At 36.3% G+C, this 21,119-nt stretch overlaps 1 protein-coding gene across 9 annotated transcripts; it reads right to left on the reverse strand.

Moving 5' to 3' along the window:
• Positions 1-8,302: 8,302 nt before the first annotated feature.
• On the reverse strand, positions 8,303-20,833 carry LOC18424646 (disease resistance protein Roq1). Of its 9 annotated transcripts, none has more exons than XR_016046237.1 (10): positions 20,168-20,830; positions 19,579-19,833; positions 18,038-19,148; positions 17,602-17,883; positions 16,304-17,482; positions 15,688-16,182; positions 13,427-13,554; positions 13,134-13,272; positions 12,660-12,762; positions 8,303-8,821 (listed from the first exon to the last, which is right to left on the reverse strand). XR_016046237.1 is itself a non-coding variant. In XM_088854257.1 (7 exons), the coding sequence occupies exons 1-6, from the start codon at positions 20,599-20,601 to the stop codon at positions 15,715-15,717; spliced, it is 3,729 nt and encodes a 1,242-aa protein (XP_088710383.1). In that variant the 5' UTR covers positions 20,602-20,830; the 3' UTR covers positions 14,330-14,523; positions 15,688-15,714. The 9 variants fall into 9 exon arrangements, 3 of the variants coding, with proteins under 3 accessions (XP_088710383.1, XP_088710382.1, XP_088710384.1); XR_016046236.1 differs by having other exon boundaries at positions 8,714-8,821; positions 13,168-13,272; XR_002279262.2 differs by lacking the exon at positions 8,303-8,821 and adding an exon at positions 11,140-11,507 and having other exon boundaries at positions 20,168-20,833.
• Between the last annotated feature and the right edge of the window lie 286 nt (positions 20,834-21,119).

Consider the following 21,119-nt stretch of genomic DNA (forward strand, 5'->3'; position numbering starts at 1 on the left):
CATGAATAGAAATAAAATCATCAAAGAGGGCCATAGTCAGATAGATCACGGAAGGAGTAAGCACCTCATGTGGTTCTTAGACCATATTAAAGTCCCCTGCACTTCACCAAGGGACTCCAGTCCTTAAGATAATGCTCAAGAGGGAGTTCAGGAAATCCTCTTTCTCCCCAAGCACATTTGGCCCATAAACATTAGATAAACATCAAACCAAACCATCAGGACCAGAGAAATTAACAGAAATACATCGAAAGTTCAAATCCAAAATATACCCCAATAAAATAAAGGGTCCCAAAGAGAAAGACCTCCGGAGAGGCCAAGAGAGGGAGAGACAGCATAGTCTAAAGGGCCACTGCCCCATAAAGTTCTCAAGAAAGGTATATCTACTAGAGCTAGCTTAGTTTCCTACGAAACAAGCACGTTAGGTCAGCAACGGAGGATCATACATCGTAGCATCCTTATTCTTCGCATCCCTCCCAGACCACACCCATTCTAAGAAAGCACTAGCATTGCGACCGGAATCCCCTGCCCCTTCTAGTGGTGCTTGTAGCATCAATAGCAAGGGGGTTCAACGAAAGACTGCTGCAAGCCCCTTAACCTCCTTCTGAAGCCTCAAACGTATCCTTCTAGGTCTCAGATTCTAAGTGGCAGGGATAGCATCCGGGAACACTTCTTCTTCCACGAGACATATTTCACCTTTAAACTTAGCCTTAATTCCTTCCAAAAGCTTAGCCGCCCGTTCTCAAACCAGACCTTTCTTACAAGCCTTGATGGACCAATTACCTACATCCTTGGAAGATCCTCCTCCGACAAGTTTGAGGACTCCGTGGCCAATACAGGAGGTGCACGAGGAATATTCGGGATGGTGGCAATCATCAGGCATTTCTGACTCTGCTTCTGGGTTGCTACCATTGAGGGGGTGGAAAAAGTGAAGCGTCCGCAGGCCCTTCTATACTCCCAGGTCGAGAGAGACATCCTAACTGCATTCTCAGGTATATCAATAGGGTTGGATAAGATAAAATCTCTTTCTTCAAGTATGTCCATAATGGCGACCAAAGGTGTCATTGCAGAGCTGTGAAGAGAGCTAACGATTCTAAAAAAAAGAATATGAAGAGGATAAGAAAAGAGGAGACCCCAAAGCAAAAGAATGAGACTCATATCATGGGTCAGAGAAGATGAAATAGGGTTTTGGTAAGGTACCAATTGCAGGTGAACTGGCAAAGCCGAAAAGACAGGTGGATCTCACACTTTTTCAACAAAATCCTTCTCATCGATCAATAAAACCTTAGCTATTAGATCATCAATGGATGTCAATGTAGTGCACCCGAAAGCCTCATCCCATCATTCACATGGGTCCAACTCAATCTTCCAAGCTACCGTAGAGGCATGACTGCTCGCCGTCTTACCGTCAGGAGAGGACATGATGTCACGACAATCATGGACATCCATCTGTTGAGATGGCTGAAGATCTCTAAGAGAATCCATAACTGTATGATCTAGAGAAATCTGAAGGGCACCTCAACCAAAGGCGGTGGCTTTGTGGAAAGGCTCCTTGTATGAAGCGTTGGATACAGACACAACTGAGAAATTGGCCCTTTTCAAGGGGGGCCATTATACCTTTTCGAAGGTTCACCCTTCATATTAATATAATGAGGGATAGAAACAAGGCCATGCATGGTCTGTTGAGAACCACCCAACTGAGCCTTAGGCCTCCTTGAAAAGTTTGATTTTGAATTTGAAGCATACATTAAATGCTCATTTTGATTCCCGCCACCCATAGCAGGGCATGGCCAACCGTCTTCCTCCTCCATTCCTATCGAGAAAACCTCTTCTACGACATAGCCTGTCTAAGAGACTGTGCCCTTCTTTTTTTGGATACCACCATCCATTGGTGGCTTAAGATGCCGTTGGCCAAAATACGACCGAAATCTACCAAAGAACTAGAAGAATGTGAGGAAGACAAACTTTTGCAAGGCAAAGGAGGCTGCAAGGATTCCACTGAATGGATAAGACAAAACAATTGTCACCAACCTTCAATAGCATTTCAGATGGCAAAGACCTGGCCAGCATAGACTAAATTTTCATACGCAAGGTACCCAGACAAGGAACAACCGTGGTGAATTAGTCAGTATCTATCAGTTTACCACAATGTCCTGCAACCAAATTAAAAACTTCCCTCGCCCAGGCATGGATAAGAATACCCAATACCTTCACCCAGACCGCAGACAAGTGAACCAAGGAGGCATTAACTTCAATAATCCAACGTTCAACCATCATCAGCACACCTTTAAACCTTTAAAATTTTTGTTTCAGGACTTTAGCTGCCACCTTAGGCCAGTCAACACTGACCAAAGCTCGATGGTTAGGACTAGAACGGCATGTTAAAGAGTCCCCCCAAGTCTGAGAAGCCCATTCTTGAAGCGCACTAAGGTCGTCAACCAGAGGAGAAAAAGTACAAACATTAGCCTTTTGGAGCTATGGTTCAGGACTAAAGCATACTTCTTCAATTGCTAGATGACTTGCAACCTCGGGATCTTCCAATGGATAACTTCTTTTTACCTTTATCTGACTTATCAAAATGTTCTCTAGATGCATGGGAAGAGTTTCAGGAACTATTAAGCCCATTGACCATCCAATGAGAGCCAACTAGAACATCACAAGTCCCGAGTAGAAAAGTCCATCAAGATTCAAAGCAAACCTCCCCATAAGGAGAGGAGGACATATACAACATGATTTAGAAGTTTTCATATTGGATTATGTTAAGGTACACATACAAGTGAGTATTTATTAAAGAGCAATGATCCTATGAGACCTCCCACACCTATGTGTGTAGGACCCCAAAGGATCACCATTAAATTTAGCACATATCTCTAGAAAAGTTATCACATAGATGTGGGACTTGACTTTTCTAGAGATCTGTGCTAAATTTAATAGTGATATTTTGGGGTCCTATACACATGGGTGTGGGAGGGTCTCATAGGATCATTACTCTTTATTAAATATAGTCAATATTATTGGACACTAATTATATAGTCAATATTATTGGACACTAATTACCCTTACTTTGTAGTCCTATTTTTTTTTAGCAAGGGTGTTTTTCCTTATGAGGGGTGGGATAAATATTTTTATAAGCATGCAATGGTATTCAATGCTCTGATGTCACACCCCATGTGGATGATATCATTTTCCACTATAATTAATAAATGCTCTTCTTTCTATCATGAATTTCTACTTGCCCTTGATTAATTACCTAAATAACCCTAGATAAAAATTACTATATTATGAGGTAAGGGTATTCAATATCCAAAAATATTGAGTACATTAAGTAATACTCACATACTAAGTAAATACTGACATGCATGAGTACCATAACATAACCGTTTCCCATTTTGCATAAAGTTCATTGATATTGCTTTCCTATTTGTGGGATGGGATTCTGTCGTATAAGCAATTAATATATGTTGATAACTAAGTTAACAAAAAGTAAACTATTAGAGGTTTGGTACATCATTTGTAATATGGATAGAGCATGGACACTATGTGAATCACTCTAGGGCTTTTTCTCTCTTAAAAATGGTTGCCATATACAAACAATGTATCTATAATCCATGGAAGAAATAGAGGGATGCTATTTTTTTAAGAGGTGCTTTTGAGAGAGACTTTATTGGGTGGTACGTGGGATGTGAGAGACTTTGTATGAGAAGGAGATTGGGTGTATGTTCTCACGTTCTCTCGCGAAAGAATGATCTTGTAAATTTTGCTTTTGTATAGAGAAAGCTATTAATTGTCGCCTCTGGATGTAGTCTCATTTGTGATGAATCATGTAAATTCTTTATGATCATTCTTACATTATTTCTTCCATGTTCTTGATTTTGTTTATGTTTGTTACATGTGGTGTTATTTTCTTGGTATTTATTGTGACATAAATCAACCCATTAGCTTTTAGAGCTTATTATCACGGCCTTATCCAAACCTCGTGTTCCAACTGTGTGGCACTCATATGCTCACCCCTTTGAAGATGAGTCAGCCAACCTACATAAGTGAGTACCACCGAAATAAAAACAAAATTCAAGAATTCTAGTTTTGGAAAGCAAACAATAAAAATATTATTCTTTCCTTTCGAGAGAATGTAACAAGACAGGAAAGTGTATATTGTATGTTACAAGATAGAAAAATGTCCATTATACAATTGTATCACTATTATACATAAATGAAAGAGCCACCATAATATTAGTGTATGGTACAATTACTTTTTTAAAAAGTTCCTTTCTCTCTCTAAAATTTTTCATGGTATCAGAATAGGGATCTCATTTAGCCTAATCCTACTAGTTACAAGTAAGTTTCTCTATCTCTCGAAGTAGATAGTAACCAATCTTCTTTGCCAGATCTATTCTCAACGCCCAATTTTTCTTCCAGCCCATTTTTATCTTCTTCACACACTAGTACTCTTCAAAAAGACAAAAATAAAATAAAAATAATTTCCTCCACGCTCCTCATTTCCTTCTCTCTTTCTTACCTATTCTTCCTTCTTCTTCTTGTCCATAATACATTTAACATCCTATTAACATCCATCTCACCAACTCATTCATAAACCCATCTAAATACAACTAACTAATTTATTTCTTTCATTAATTTACTCATCATATTAATAACCAACGCATGTATTTATTAAAAAATATATAAACTCACTATTTCTTACCCTCTCTCAACTAATCAATTTATCATCATATCCTTTTCTCAGATGGCCATTCCACCCTCAACATCCAAGTATCCTTATCATTGTTCCATTAATATAGGAAACTTTGTATCTCTTAAATTGACATATAACAACTATCTGTTATGGGAAAATCAAATACTATCATTGATTGAGAGTCAGGAACTTCATGATTTATTAATGGTGTTTTTCCTATACTAAGTCAAAAAATTTCATGTCTTGATGATAAGAGTGAAATCGAAAATACATATTACAAAAAGTCTAACAGGCTCCTTAAAGCATGGATCGGGATCCCGTCAGAAGAGTCAGTCTTGTGGTTGGCCTTAAGACTTCTACAGAAGTATGGAAAGTTTTGAAGAAAGTGTATGCAAGTAATTCTCAAGCTAGGGAGTTCTAACCTACCCAGTAACTCCAACTCTACAAGAAAAAGAATTTAACCCTCCTATCATAATACATATGCTTATTCAAGAGTATTTGAGAGGATTTGGCTGCTATTAACCAACTTATACCAAATGAAAATAAGGTATTTTAGCTTCTTAATGGACTTGATCCAAAATATGAGTGTTTTGCTACCACTATACTTAAGCCTCTGATTCCTTTCTATCCTGAAATTATACTTCTTCAAAGCCATGAGATTAGAAATCAACCTCATGTCTCTGAAGAACATCCAAATCAAAATATAGCCCTCGTTGAATAACAGAGAAATTTTGTACCTAACAAAGATACTAGAAACTACAGAGGTAGAGGTAGACACCACTTTGGTGGTCAATAGTTTTTCAATCTTAGGTACATGATTTACTGAAACATGTCAAAGCAATAATGGGTGCATGGTGTGCCTCAGACAAACAAAAAAAATGGTGGTACACATGTGCAATGCATGAATCAAAGGTTCCAACAAGATTCACAAATACAGTAATCAGCTTAGGCACTTCAAGAAAAATGCAAATTTTGTGAAAAATTTAAACATATTGCATTAAAGTACTGGTGTCGATTCAATCATATGTATCATGAAAAAGACACTTCTCAAGCTCTTGTTGCAATGACTAAAGCAAATTCCCCAGGCTCAAAATAGATTCCAGACGTTGGTACCTCAACTCATATGATAAAAGACTCGGATAAACTGCAAAACCTTCACCCTTACTGTATCGATATAATCATGGTTGACAATGGTTAGCAATTGACTATTTCACATGTCGGTGATACAAATATTGATGTTGGTTTTGAAAACTTGAATATTTCACACATTCTTTTGGTGCCAGAGATGAAAAAGAATTTACCAGTCTACAAAAGATATTATTTGTATTTTTTAGTTTTTATCAAATGGCCTTCTGATTAAGGAAAAGACCCCAGGGAGAACTCTAACCAGCAGGAATAAAAAAAGGTGGACTTTATGTGTTTGATGATGTGAATGAAGCTTTATTTTCTAATCAAAATAACAGAACATCAGAAGATGTGTGGTATCAACAACTCAGACATCTTCAAAATAAAGTAGTATGTTACTTAAAATTTAAACAATTGATCAATGTTGATGCATGAAATAAATTTCATTATGTTTATGCTAGTTGTTAGATGGGAAAAAGTTATAAACTAAAGTTATAAACTCTCATTTAGTAGTACTAATAAGACCTCTACATAACTTCTTTTCAAAATTCACTAAGATTTATGGGGTCTTCCTCCAGTTTTATTTAAACAGATTTATCGCTTTTATGTAGTGTTTGTGGATATTATACTCGCTTTTTTTGGATTTATCCCTTAAAAGAAAATTGAATTTTTTCTCTACATATGTGAAATTTCATCGTATGGTTGCAAGGAGATATGATAAACGAATTCAAATTTTTCAATGTGATGGAGGTTATAAGTTTGCTAATAAAGAATTCATTGCTCATCTTACTAGTAATCGAATTGTGCAACAAATATTATGTCCGGGAACCCCTAAATAAAATGGAATAGTTAAAAGCAAACATAGAATTATTGTAGAATTGGATCTTACAACGATGTTTCATGCAAGAATTCCTAAACGATTTTGGGTTGGAGCATTCCATATGTAGTATTTGTAACAAAATTTAAGTCCCTCGGCCAATTTGCAAATGTTTTTCACCATATTCTTTGTTGTTTGGCCACCTACCAGACTATTCTTCAATCCAAGTTTTTGGTTGTCAGTGTTTTACGTACCTTCGAGACTATGCTGTAGATAAATTCTATCATCGTTCTCTTCCATATGTATTTTTGAGTTACATTATGTCACACATCCATCCACAGGGCAAGTCCATATCTTTAGACATATTGTATTTGATGAAAATATTCTTTCATGTGCTAAATTTCTTTGTTTGATAGTGCACATGCTCAAGGGGAGCGCACTACTTATGAAAAATGGTCTGTTATGAATATGACATACAAATTTATTTTTCTGATCCATTACCTCTACATAGACCGCCCATAAGGGATGACAAGATGTGTTTTCTCCTCTACTTGATTTGCCTTTCAATAATGGTCGGTCTTATAAAGGAAGATGCCACCACTATGACATCAATACAAGATGTCTAAGATGATGTAGCACATAAAATGATGTCATGCAAAAAACTAACCAATCTAATTTTTCACGAGCCCCTGAGCGCTCTTGTTATCACATGGTCACAAGAACTCAAGATGGTACTCGAAAACCTCAAATTCTACCATCCATGGCAGCAGTCTCAAATGCTCTTACTTTTGAAACTCTGCTTTTAAAACTTTTGAAAATGTCCTTTTAAAACTTTTGAAACTATCCATTAGAACCTAGACCATCAAGTCTGCCTTGGGTTATCCGGACTAGCATCATGCAATGAAAGAGGAAATTGAAGCTGTACATGTTAATTCAACTTGGGAGTTATTTTCTTGTCTTCCAGGTATGAATGTTGGTTGTCATTGAGTCTATAAGAGTAAACTAAAATTTGATGGTAGTCGAAAGAGACTTAAAGCCAGATTAATTGCTAAATGATTAATTAGGTTGTTGGAGTTGATTTATCTGAAACATTTAGTCTTGTTATTAATCCTGCTAGTATTCGAATTGTGCTCACCATAACTATTGTTCATCACTAGCCTATCAAACAGCTTGATGTGAAAAATGCTTTTTTGCATGGCTTTCTTAAGGAACCTGTAATTGTGGAACAACCTCCTGGTTTTATTAGCTCAGAATATCCAAATCATATCTACAAATTAAAAAGGGCTATATGATCTTAAGCAAGCACCTCGGGCCTAGTTTGATTGATTTAGTGCGTATTTATTATCATTAGGGTTTTATTACAATGTAGCTTATTCATCTCTATTTGTTTGTCGCACTACTCACTCAAGCCATCATTGTCCTTCTCCTCTATGCTGATGATATTATTGGTACAAGAGATAATTCAAATCTCCTGGAATGATTTATTTCTCAACTTAGAAAAGAATTTGCAACGAAAAATCTTGAACCTCTTTACTGTTTTATTAGCATAGAGGTATCTTATTTTTTTGGTGAAATCCTTTTGTCATAAAGCAAATGTGCTTGAGATCTTCTTGCCCACGTCCAGATACTAGGTGCCAAACCTATTTCAACACCAATGGTAATGAAGAATAATGTTCAAGGGAATTCTTATTTGTTCTTGATCCATCTCTTTATGAAAGCATTGTTAGTGCACTCCAATACATCACCATAACACAGACTGCCCTTTCCTATAGTGCTAATACAGTATGTCAATTTATTTATGCCCTACAATTGCACATTTTTAAGTAGTTGAGCGAATTCTTTAGTATCGCAATGATACACAGTCTTATGTTATAAAAATCTTACCTGTTAATTCCTTTGAGTTATATGCCTTCTCCAATGCCGACTAGGCTGAGTCTCCAAACACTCGATGTTCAACCACTGGTTTCTGCACCTATCTTGTTTCCAACTGCATATCTTGGAGTACTAAGAAACAGTCACTTGTGGCTCGTTTAAGTGTTGAAGCTGAATACCGATCTATGGCATCCACTGTTGCAGAATTGACATGATTTTCTTTTATTCTTCGAACATTAGGGTGCCACTTTCTCGGCCACCAACACTTTTTTGTGACAATATGAGTGCTCTCCACATGACAGTTAATCGTATTTTTCATGCTACGGCAAAACACATTGAAAAATGTTAGTCTTGGATTACTTGCTACTTAGTTTGTTTCCTTGCTTAATTAAGTCATTGAATCTCTTCATTGCCCCAAGATGGTTTCAAGATCTTTGCTTCAAACTCGAATTCAAATGCCTCCCCAGCAGAGTTTGAGGAGGATTAATAAAAACAAAATTCAATAATCCTAGTTTTGGAATGGAAACAATTGAAATATTACTCTTTCCTTTTGAGAGAATGTAACAAGATAGGAATGTGTATATTATATTTAACAAGATAGGAAAGTGTCAATTATATCATATAGGAATGTGTATATTATATTCAACAAGATAGGAAAGTGTCAATTACACTATTGTATCACTATTATACATAAAATGAAAAAACCACCACAATGTTAGTGTAGGGTACAACTACTTTTTCAAAAAGTTCATCTCTCTCTCTCTCTCTCTCAAATTCTTCTCACGAAGCACAATAAGAAACCAACTAATAAGAGAGTGGGTTGAAAGTAAGACTATATAACCTGGGCAAGTGTATATCGATTAAAATGTTTCCGTTTTTTCTTTGTTTTCACCACCCATATTACTTACAGTTGTCCAAATGCATTATGAGAAACAATAAAAACATAAAGAATCCCAATGACTCTCATTTGCTGTCATTTTAACCATTCTTTATTACACAACAAAATGGCATAAACTTAATCTTTTGGAGCATGAAACACATAGCTACATAAATAGAAAACAAATTACAAGAAAATTACATCAACTGGACTTTGCACACCCCACTCCAAGTCTCCTCTTCCAATGGTGAATGAGATCAACGTCTTTCTCAGATCTTTAAAGTATGGGAAACCTCAAACTGTCAACCCTTTCAAATAAGAGAGCAATAGTAGAACCATGGGCTAGGTCTCAATCGGAGTATGGTAAGTTAGGTCTCAATACCTAGTACAATAGCGAGGTCTCAGTACCTACGCTTGATAGATAACTATATTTTAGAGACGCTAGAGAAATAGGGGATCAAAAGAGAGAGAGAGAGAGAGAGAGAGAGAAATAGGGGATCAAAAGAGAGAGAGAGAAGGTGGTGTGCTACCTTGTGAGGGAGAGAGAGAGCTCAAGGTCTAGAGAATAGGAACCCCATAGGGCCTATTTATAGACTGTACCTAAGTTTAGGATTTTTTAAGGTTAATCATTTTTATGGAGAATAGATCTAGATCATTGATCATAGAAGACCTTTGGGGTGAGAGATCTTAACCATACAATCCTTAAATCAACCATCATGATTAAAAGAAATGTGTTAGAGCCTTATCGTTCAACTTCATTAACCTAATCCCATCAAATAAAATTGATATGAAAAATATATTATACTTTTCTATCTCTTTCATAAATCTCTTATACATGCTCTTTATTTTGAAAATCATTCATCTTAATTTTCAAAACTTTCTTATTTTCACTCAACTGATTAAGTGGCTTAATTTGGTGGCTACAAAATAAGGAAGAGTGCACTAAGTGGGGCATGCCTCTCATGGCCCCATGCACTAACCACATGTGTAAATTATAGTGGGTCCCCATATAAATTATGATTTATAAAATTTATAAAAATGATTTTTAAAAAAATGGTAAATATATTATTTTCCTTTTTAATATTTAAAATATTGAAAATTCAATTTATCTCTATTTATAAATCTATTTTGTAACAGTAAAATATCTAGAGACTTCTAAAATTTTATTTTATAAATCTAAAAATCATTTAAGATCAAAATAATTAATTCTAAATTAATTTGATGAATTTAGATCCAACTAAGTTTCAAAATTATAAATTGCTTAGGGGTTTGGGCTAGGTCAGGTTTATCCAGGCCCTGCCAGGCATTGTACCAACCCTACTCCAATTGACGGTTTATGTCCATTTCACTTTTTTTAATGTAGGTTGGGTCTGAAGAAAAGTTCTACTTTCCTTTATTCATGAATACCAATAAAAACAGATTGGTACTTAATAATGAATGTGCCCTAGAAAGGGGAAGGAGAGTTTTTTTTTTTAAGAAAGGAAAGGAGAGAGTTCTTATGCCTAGTAAGGGACGTTAATAGATTGTAGGTAACCTGGAGGATGGGGCCATGGAAGGTGAAGGGTGAGGTCGATAAGCCTGATAAGGGTTCGATTGGAGGAGGCGTCATGCTGTTGCGTTGTATGAACCCCTTTGTCATACGATAGGAACTCCCCACCCATATGCTTGTCATATACAGGAACTCTCTCTCTCTGCACTGATACTCCTGATTCATGCCTTTATCCGGCAACTAAACTGGCCGTCACCATCAATTCTCAGGTAGACCAAAAAGCCCCAATCAGGCAATTCTTGAATTATTGGATTAACCATGAATGGGAGATCATATCATAGATGTCGCAGAAAATGATGAAGAAAAATGCACATGCTACAAAGCACAAAGTCTTCAATTAAAAGTAGTAAACTAACAGCAAGGACATGCCTGAAAAATGGATCTAGGCTATTAGATACAAGTTTTAAGTTGGGGACCATTTTGGTACAAAAGAAGAAAACAGCCAATGTGAAGCGAACGACGAAGTCTCCCCCAATAAGAAGCAAATGATTCTCACTCTATAGACAAATAGAGTATCAGGCACAGGCGTTCAATGCAGGTGGTAGCTTCCTTGTTTATGAAAGTGTAGTGGAACCATTTTCTGCAACAAGGTAAGATGTTGAGAGTCCGTTTATGATAAAAGAACACATAACAATAGAAGAAGATGATCCTTTCAAGTTGGGATCCAAAATTATTCATGAATTTGTTAATCACATTACCCCCATCCTGACAAGGAAATAACTAAAAGTATCAAGACAAGCCACAGCTTACATCCTCCTGCATGTCGCAAATTCATTATCTTTTTCCATAACCCAAAGTATGTAGAAAGAACTCAAATGTGGGATAAAGACCTGTAACACCTGGCCTACCCCCAGGCACACACATGAGGGAGAGGTGGGGGCGTAGAGTGTTCACTAAGAGTTCACTAAGAGTTCTAGAATACTATTAAAGTTGGGCACTTGTGTTCCGAGAATCGCCTTGGCCAAGGTACTTGGCCCTTGGTCGAGACAAGTAAATCCTTGCACACAAGCCCAAAAAAAAGGCTAGAAAAAATGTACATAAAATTAGAATAAGTCAAAAATAAGGAAAAACATGAAAGAAGTAGTAAAAAAGATCAAAAGACATGGATTATTGAAATTTTTATTTAAATCTTTGAGTATTTCTGAAAAGTTAAAAATAAAATAAAATAAAATAAAATAATATATATATATATATATATATATATATATATATATATATATATATATATATATATATATATATATATATATATATATATATATATATATATATATATGAAAGTTCTCAAATCACCTTATAAACTATCAAAATCATCCAAAAAACTAATTATAAAGTAATATGGTGGTGTTTTCACCCATTTTTTATATTTTTTAATTTGTTTCCTCCTTAATTAGGGTGGGTGATTAAGGTGGGTGGAACTCGTCCCACCTCGGTCATAAGCCAAGTCCCCGAGCGAACCACTGTTGGGCACTATTTAGATCAAATATAAATCAGGCTGTGCTGCTCAAGATTCAATATAATTTTCTTTAGCAAGTCCTTGTTCACATGACGCACTTGGGAATCAAAAGAATAAAAGAAATGAGGAAGAATAAAATAATTATTTTCATTTCAAATCATTGAGAAAAAGGCAGTTGATGCTGAAGTTATTTCTGAGTATATTTGTTATATAAAAACCATGACACAACAGCTACCCAAAAAACAGCATTGTAGCAGAAATTGAAAATTTTGTTACCTTATGAGATCAGGGAGGCTGCAAAGTCTGACTTGAAGCAGCCAGCCTTTCTTCAATGGAATCCGGTTTGTATACCAGATGGATCCTTCCTCCCTTCAGCATCCTGTAGAAACCATCTACAAGCATAAATTAATCGCCATCTTTCAACCATATAAAATCAAACAAATGGTCATAATGAAAACGAATAACAAAAATTTGATTTTTGGTGGGTCAGCTAATGCCTTCTTTGTTTTCTATGCAATAACACATTGACACAATAATTAATTTTCCTCTAAAGTCACAAATCTTTATAACAAAAACCAAAAGCAGCACAAACCAGTTATATACCAGACTCTAAAATAGATCCCTATAGACACAAAGCAGTAACTGCCATAAAATTCAATATTCCGCTTGACTATAGCCACAATCAGACCTACAAAATAGTCAGTTCAACTATAGGCAAGTCATGCTTAAAGTGTATATTATAATTCTCACCCTGTTCTAATATCACGAGAACACCCATACATACATTGTCCAAAGTCTGTATAGTAAGACGATGAAGGGGAGGAGTGGCCAGCTTAATTTTCATGGGGCAATCATTATTGCCTGTAACTTCAGCTTTCCTCAAAGCTTCCTGTGGAGAAACAAAAGATAAACAGGAGCAAACAAAGTTGTTGAAACTGACACAGTTCTAAGAATCCACAAATTGAAAATAACATAATTCATTAACAGAAATAGACATTCCATCAAGATGAAGCTCCATAATCAGATTTGGAAGAAACAGAGACCTTAATATGAAGGACCCCATCATATTGGAAACATTTCGTGCCAATATCTGCCCATAAGTTCATTGGTTGTAGGGTCATGAGCCTTTGAATAGTCACCTCTTCTCACATTGCTTGCACCATCTTGTAATCTACACGAAGAACTTTAAAGTAACTAATACTTTCGAAAAAATTTAACACCATACAAAAAAATGGCAGTTATTCATGACATTACCTCCGGTCCATAAGGACGCGCCTCTCTCTCTCTCTCTCTCTCTCTCTCTCTCTCTCTCTCTATATATATATATATATATATATATATATATATATATATGGGAAATGCTAGTATAGGCCAGTGGGCTTACAGCTACATATGAGCCCAACGGTCCAGATTCAATCTGGGCCAATCCAATAATCACGATTGCATTTCATATTTGAATTTTAATTTTTTTATATAAATATAAATTACTTGAAATTTTGGACGTGTGTTCTTTAAAAATATTAGATTCCAATAAAAATATCAAAAAAATATTTTGTGAAAAATAAATTGACAAAATAGTTTAGGAGTATTTTGGTCAATTTATGTCTTGCGAATTATTTTTTTAATATTTTTTTTGGTGCGCCATGATGAGAAGAATAGATGCTTAAAATTTCACGAGATTTGGATTTGTAGAAAAAAATTAAAATTCAAATACGAAATGAGGTCGTGTCCGTCAAATCAACCCAGATTGAATCTAGGCTGTTGGGCTTATATGTAGCTGTAGACTAGTGGGAAATGCTGGCCCAAAATTTCAAGTGATTTGGATTTATATAAAAAAAAAATTAAAATTCAAATACAAAATACAATCGTGATCATTGGATCAACCCAAATTGAATATGGGCCGTTGGGCCTGTATGTAGCTGTAGGCTAGTGGGCTTACGTCAGTATTTCCCATATATATATATATATATATATATATATATATATATATATATATATATATATATATAGAGAGAGAGAGAGAGAGAGAGAGAGAGATAAGGGGTGGGGGAGATTCCCTTGCTGCTTTTGCTTTGTCGGTGTATCAAGTGCTCAAAGAAGGTGGTACTTTTGAGTATGAAAGGGTAGTGGAACCATTATTCTACAACATGCAAATAGATGATCCTTTCTAGCTGATTGGGATTTGCTTTAACCAAAATTGCTCAATCACATTAACACATCCAAACAAGGAAATAACAAAAGCATTAAGAAAAGTGTCAGCTCCCATCCTCCTGCACATGTGGCAAATTCATCATCTTTTACCATACCCAAAAGAATGACAGTATGCTTGGAAATCATATATATATATATACATATATATATATATACATATATATATATATATAGGAAGATACTACAAAACACCTATAGGCGAAAATGAACAGTGATTTTGCCTACCCTCATCACCATGCAAAGTTCATCACATGGTCACGATTGTCCGATAGTGTTTATTTTTCATATTTTTTCTGCAAATCAGAATGACCTGAAATTTGGAACGTGTGTTCATCAAAAACAGGCGAATCTACGAAATATATCAAAAAAATATTTTACATGAAAAAAAATGAACAAAATACCCCCAAAAAGTTTTGGGGGTATTTTGATCAATTTTATTTTACGAATTATTTTATTTTTATTTTTATTAGGTGAGCCTCACTAAGATGTACACACGCTCCAAATTTCAGATCATTCTGATTTCTAAAAAAACATGAAAAATGAAACACTACCGGACAATCGTGACTATGAGATGAACTTTGGACGGTGATGAGGGTAGACAAAATCACTGTTCATTTTCACCTATAGGCGTTGGGAAGACTTTTACCATATATATATATATATATATATATATATATATATATATATATATATATATAATTCTTTCTATATTATGTCATGCGACAGACTTGTAACACGTAGCATGTCCCCCATACAGACATGGAGAGAGAGAGAGAGAGAGAGAGAGAGAGAGAGAGTGAGTCCTATAAGAGCTCTAGAATACTATAAATGTTGGGCAATTTTGAGTTCAAATATAAATAAAGTTGTGCTGCTCAAGCTTCAATATAATTTTTTAGAATGCTTTTGATCATTGTTGGCATTAGGGAATCAAAAGAAACAGAGAGATGAGCCAAAAACATGAAATTTTCATTAGAAGTCACTGAATAAATCATTGAAATATAAAAGCAACTGGTGTTGTAAGTCCTTTCTGAACATATTTGTCATACAAAAAGGAAGCATCATTTAGCAATCCAAAACCGGAAATTGTTGGTACCTTATGAGATGATGAGGCTGTAAACTGTCATTCACTAAGCAATGGGTTGAAGAAATTAGCCAGTCTTTCTTGAATGGATTCATCGGTATCTGCGGGTTTGTACACCAGATGCATCGCACCCTTCAGGCATACCATGAACTTAGTTAAGAGTTCAATTTGATTCTCATCTTTGAACCACTTGAACCAAAGTCTAGGCATATGGCCATGTCGCAAACGGCGAAAAAAGACTTGATTTTGGTGGGACAATGGAAAATATTGAATATCAACTTGTTCCTCTATCCTAATGCCCCTGTCTTCCCTCTTGATTGATACCATAGATCTGGGTGAGCCAGGACTAGTGTCATAGGTAGAATAAGAAAAGCACAGTAGTACTTCTCTTATATGGAGGCCCACATCTGAAAGTCTCGGCACTGTGAACGAGGGAGTCTGAAACATGAACCAATCTGGCACCTTGCTTCCCGGAATACTTAATTTATCTAGACTCGTAAATGTTTCCTACAAAAATGTATATGATATATATCAGATTGAACTGAAAAAAAAGCAATTAGCAGTCAAAGTTATAAAGGCAACTCAATAACCAAACAATGAGAGTTTTCTTGCAAAAGAAGCAACTTACCTTCGCCAGACTTTGACCCCTCAAAGTGTGAGGACTGCACCCACTCAAGAACAATTCTCTCAAAGATTTTAAACCGTTGAGACCCTGTATCTCAATCACTTTCTCACAGTTTGTGAGATCCAAATGTTTAAGTTGAGAAAGATGAAAGAGATTGGGTATAATCTGCAATGATATGCAGTTGGAAGCAAATAAAAGTTCCAAATTGGTGGGAATATCCTCAATAGCAGATAGTTTTTTACAGTCATTAACATCCAATTCTTTAAGTTTAGAAAGGTGAAATAGCTTGGGCATGGTTTGCAAACTACTGCATCCCCTAGCTTTGAATTCTTTCAAACTATGGGGGAGCTCAGGAATAGCTACTAGCTGCTCACAATCATATATACATAGTGTTTCTAGGTGATAAAGGTGAGATAGCTTGGTTATCATTTGCAAACTTTTGCATCCGGAAGCATCCAAATGTTTCAAACTGGTGGGGAGCTCAGGGATAGCTACTAGCTGCTCGCAACCATTTATATACAACTCTTCTAGGTGAGAAAGGCACCTCATGCTACTGGGCAAGCCTTGGACCTTGTTCCTGGTGAGATTCAAGATTCTCAATGAGGATAGCTTTTCAAAGTCATCAGGAATCATCCCCTGTAGGTTACAATCTTCTGCATTCAATTTCTCCAAGGAGCAAAGACTTGAGAAAGTAGATGGAAGCCTTGTCAAACTTGTACTGTTGCTTATATTGAGTGCCCTTAAACTTGTTAGATTTCCAAAGCTTTCTGGGAGCTCTTTCAACTGTTTGCACCAATTCATGGTTAACTCTTCCAACTTGGAAAGACGTCCAAAATCATCAGGCAATGTAGCAAGAGCAGTATTTTTCATGTACAGATAACGCAGTGACCTCATCCTTCCTATTGATGTTGGGAATCTACTGAGTTCCTCGCACTGACCCACATCCAACTCCTTAAGGTTCTCTAGTGAGCCTAGGGAATCAGGCACTTCCTTGAGGCTGGAGCATTCACAAAGATTCAAATAAACTAGATTCCTTAGAAGGCCAATGGAGTTAGGAATCTCGACCAAGTTGCAGCATTGTTCGAGATTTAACGTCTCTAAGTTTGGATATAGGGAACAGTTGGGAATTCTCTCCAAGTTATGACAACCTCTAAGAATAAGAACCTTCAACTTGGGGAAAATCTGTCCAAAAAAATTTGTCCGTAAAGCAGGAAACAGCCATGATAGCTTTCAAATATGGAAACAAAAAGGAAAAAAAGAACTGGCACGAGACAATGTTAAATATGAGTTAAGTTCCACACCTGCTTGATGTTGTTGTTTAACAAGTTCCAGACAGCTTCACTGTCTGACAAGTCAAGGACAGCTAGCTTTTCATAACTAAAGTCATCTGGGACGTACTTTAAAGGACATCGCAGCCATTTTAGCCACACTAATTCTGATGAAAGGGATTTGAAGCTTCCTTTAAGAGACACATCACTGATGTTGAGTAGCTTCAGATTGGTCATTGGTTTAAATGCTTCAGTTTCCCAGTTCTCCTCCCGTTCATTCCCCTTAAGCATTAGGCCTCGAACCTCACGAGTTCCCTAATCGACAGTAAAAATAAATGTCAGTCAAGTAACAAGATGCCGAAAAATTGATGTATGTGCGTCAACATTTGTCGAAATAGAGTTAAATGAATACTAATCTAATAATCCATTAAAGTTTTTTGAAAAATGAGCTAGTCCAGGAATTTCTCACCTTGTGATTCTTCAACACGTCAATGACGTCTTCTCTAGACCACAACCTACTGCACCTCCCAGGATCACCCAAGTTTTCTAGTTCAACAATCCGTCTCCCCACATCACGAAGTTGGTCATGCATCCACAAACAATTCTCATTAGTAATCTTTATGAGTGCCCGTTGCAATAATTTCCTTATGGAATTTAAAGCAGGGAAACCAGAACCTTTCCATATATAAATTGTATAATCTTTGTCTTGTCCAATGAAGAAGCATGCAATGTCAAGAAATATTTGTTTCGTTTCTTCGCTCAAGTCATCAAAACTTATTTTCAGCTTTAGCAACACTTTATCTTCAGGTATTCTTTTCAGCTTTGTTATTGCATCTTTCCACTCTTCAATGGTTTTGTCACATAAATAATATCCCAGAACTTCAAGAGCCAGGGGAAGCCCTCCAGCAGTGGATACCACATCCCTAGAGAGTTGCACATATTCTTGCATGGGTTGATTTCTCTGGAATGCACACCAACTAAAGAGTTCAAGAGATTGTGTGTCAGCCAATCCCTCGAGCTTGTAGATATGATTATTCTCCACTCTTTTATGCACATTCAACACATGCTCATCTCTAGTAGTGATGATGATCCTACTTCCTTGACAATACCAATGATGGTTGCCAGCCAATTTTTCAAGTTGAATTTCATCATCAATGTCATCAAATACAACAAGAACTTTCTTAGAGCCAATCCTCTTTTTGATAACATTGATACCTCTATCAACATCATATATATTTCGACCTTCGTCACTGAACAATTCCTTAAGAAGATGTTTTTGTAAGGTGACAAGTCCACCACATGTTCTTGAAACTTCTCTAATATCTGAGAGGAAACATTTGGCATCAAAACTGGCATATATTTTATTAAAGACTGCCTTAGCAAGAGTGGTCTTGCCAATACCACCCATGCCATGGATCCCAATCATCCGAACATCAGCAGCATCAACATCTAAAAGTGTCATCACATCATCGACCCGAGAATCTAAACCAATGGGGTGATCGGCAACATGCCATGATGTTGTGTTCTCTAACTTGGCTGAAGCATGTTCAACAAGTTCCTGCACCAAATTGGCTTCATTCCTATAGAAAATCCTTCCCTGTTAGTCAATTAAAGAAAAGTTGGACAGCTTTTTTTTAAGGTAAATGAGTGAAATATAAGTGACACAGCAAACATGATGCCAAACACATGGCTGTGCTATGGGATATATTTAACAACAACGAAATATTCATGCTCATCAAGTCTAATAATATGACAGACCCCATTTCATGTATTTATAAAAATAATCAAAACTACGAATAGTATTCCACTTCATAGATCTATAAAGAAATGATCAAACAAGAATTTAAGAAGGCTTAGTCCCATCGAGTATTTCCATGTGAAATTAAAAACCAAATAAGTGGTAACTGAACTCACAGTGCGAGAAAATAGAAATGGTTCTCCCATTTTAGACTACTTAGATTACTTTTATGTTTTCAAGAAATCTAAGATAATTGGTTAATAAAGTTATACCTGCAATTCTTCATATCCCAACCACAAAGACCACCGACCTCTTTCAAAGCATTTCTCCAGTTCTGCACTGTCTCCTCACCAATCTCAGTTTTCTTTTTATGAAACTCAAAAGCTCCACTGAAAGGCCGCTGTTGCCGGCAGAATCGCGAAGGCTCCACATAAAAAAAAACAGGAAAAATGGACCTCCTCCCCCACTTTGGTGGCAAATTCAGAAAATAAGAAAGCTGATCAAGGGGGAAGGAAAAGGAAGCATAGCTGGAGCAGAAAACAGTTACAGATATGTCACTCCAGGAAGTGATGATAGTAATCCTAGTGGTTCTATCTTATTTTCCATGGAGCTTCTCCTCACAAACTCTAAAGAGAGATAGAGAAGTGCTCTCCTCCTTTTTTTCAAGAAATCCAAGATAATTGAGAAGAGAGAGATATGACAGAAATGCTATAAACAGGGGTTCCTACTTTCAAAGGAGGAAAGGGGAGAGGGGCTTACAGGACTTTGTGTATCAATTAGTATTGAGAGAGATTCTTATTACAAGAAATCTAGAGAGAGAAAGAGAAATTCTCATTACAAGAAATTTAAGACTACTCATACCTGTGATTCTGCATATCCCAACAGAAAAGATCCGCTACTTGTTGGAAAGCATTTCTCCAGTTGAGGATTATCTCCTCATCAGACCCATTCTTCTTTTTATGAAACTCCAAAGCTCCCTTGAAAGGTCCCTCTTGCCGGCGGACATGAAAAGGCTCCACATCATAAAACACAGGTAAAATCGACTTCATACTCGTTGCTGGCAAACTCATTAAATAAGAAAGCTGGTTCAGGCACAAGGAAGAGGAAGCGTAGTTGGTAGAAAAGACGGCTATAAACACCTCACACTCTCTAATCGCTCTCTCCATTTCTTCTTCTCCTTGTCCCCGTTGCGAGAAGAAGAAGGTGGATATGCCGGATTCAGTGAGAGCATTGTTGAGATGAGCTACGAAGCTCTTTCCTGTGTCTTCATCACAGAAGTTCAGAAAAACTGCCATGGATTTGATCTTGATTTTATCTTTCTATCTCTAGCAGATGAGGCAAGTGCAGCTAGGGGCAGGTGATCAGGCTTTTCTATCTCTACACACTCGCAACAATTTACTTACTTTGATCCATGTGTGGCTCAATCTCTGCTTTGCTTTCTCTCTCTCTCTCGGCAAAAATATTTTTTACGGAAAATTAAAAAAAACAACCAATGTAAGACTTTCTATAACTTACGGCCCATCCAACTCTTTCTCTCACTTTTTTTTTCTTAAAATACAATTATTACGTCCAAAAGAAAAAATGAAAAATATATCTAAATTATCCTCTCAAAATACAATTCCTATCTAAATACCTCTAATCAAAAAATTAAAAAATACCTAAACTATAATCTCTCACTTTTACCTTATCCATGCCACTTTCTCCACTATCTACCTAAACTATCCTCTCTTATTTTTATCTTACTCATACCTCTTTCTCCACTATCCCACCAAAATAGGAGCTCTACGCACTCTGCACTAAAACTTTGATATTA

This window comes from Amborella trichopoda, chromosome 12, assembly GCF_054954075.1.
Source record: "Amborella trichopoda isolate Santa Cruz 75 chromosome 12, AtrichopodaSantaCruz75HAP2 v2.0, whole genome shotgun sequence".
Lineage (NCBI taxonomy): Eukaryota > Viridiplantae > Streptophyta > Magnoliopsida > Amborellales > Amborellaceae > Amborella > Amborella trichopoda.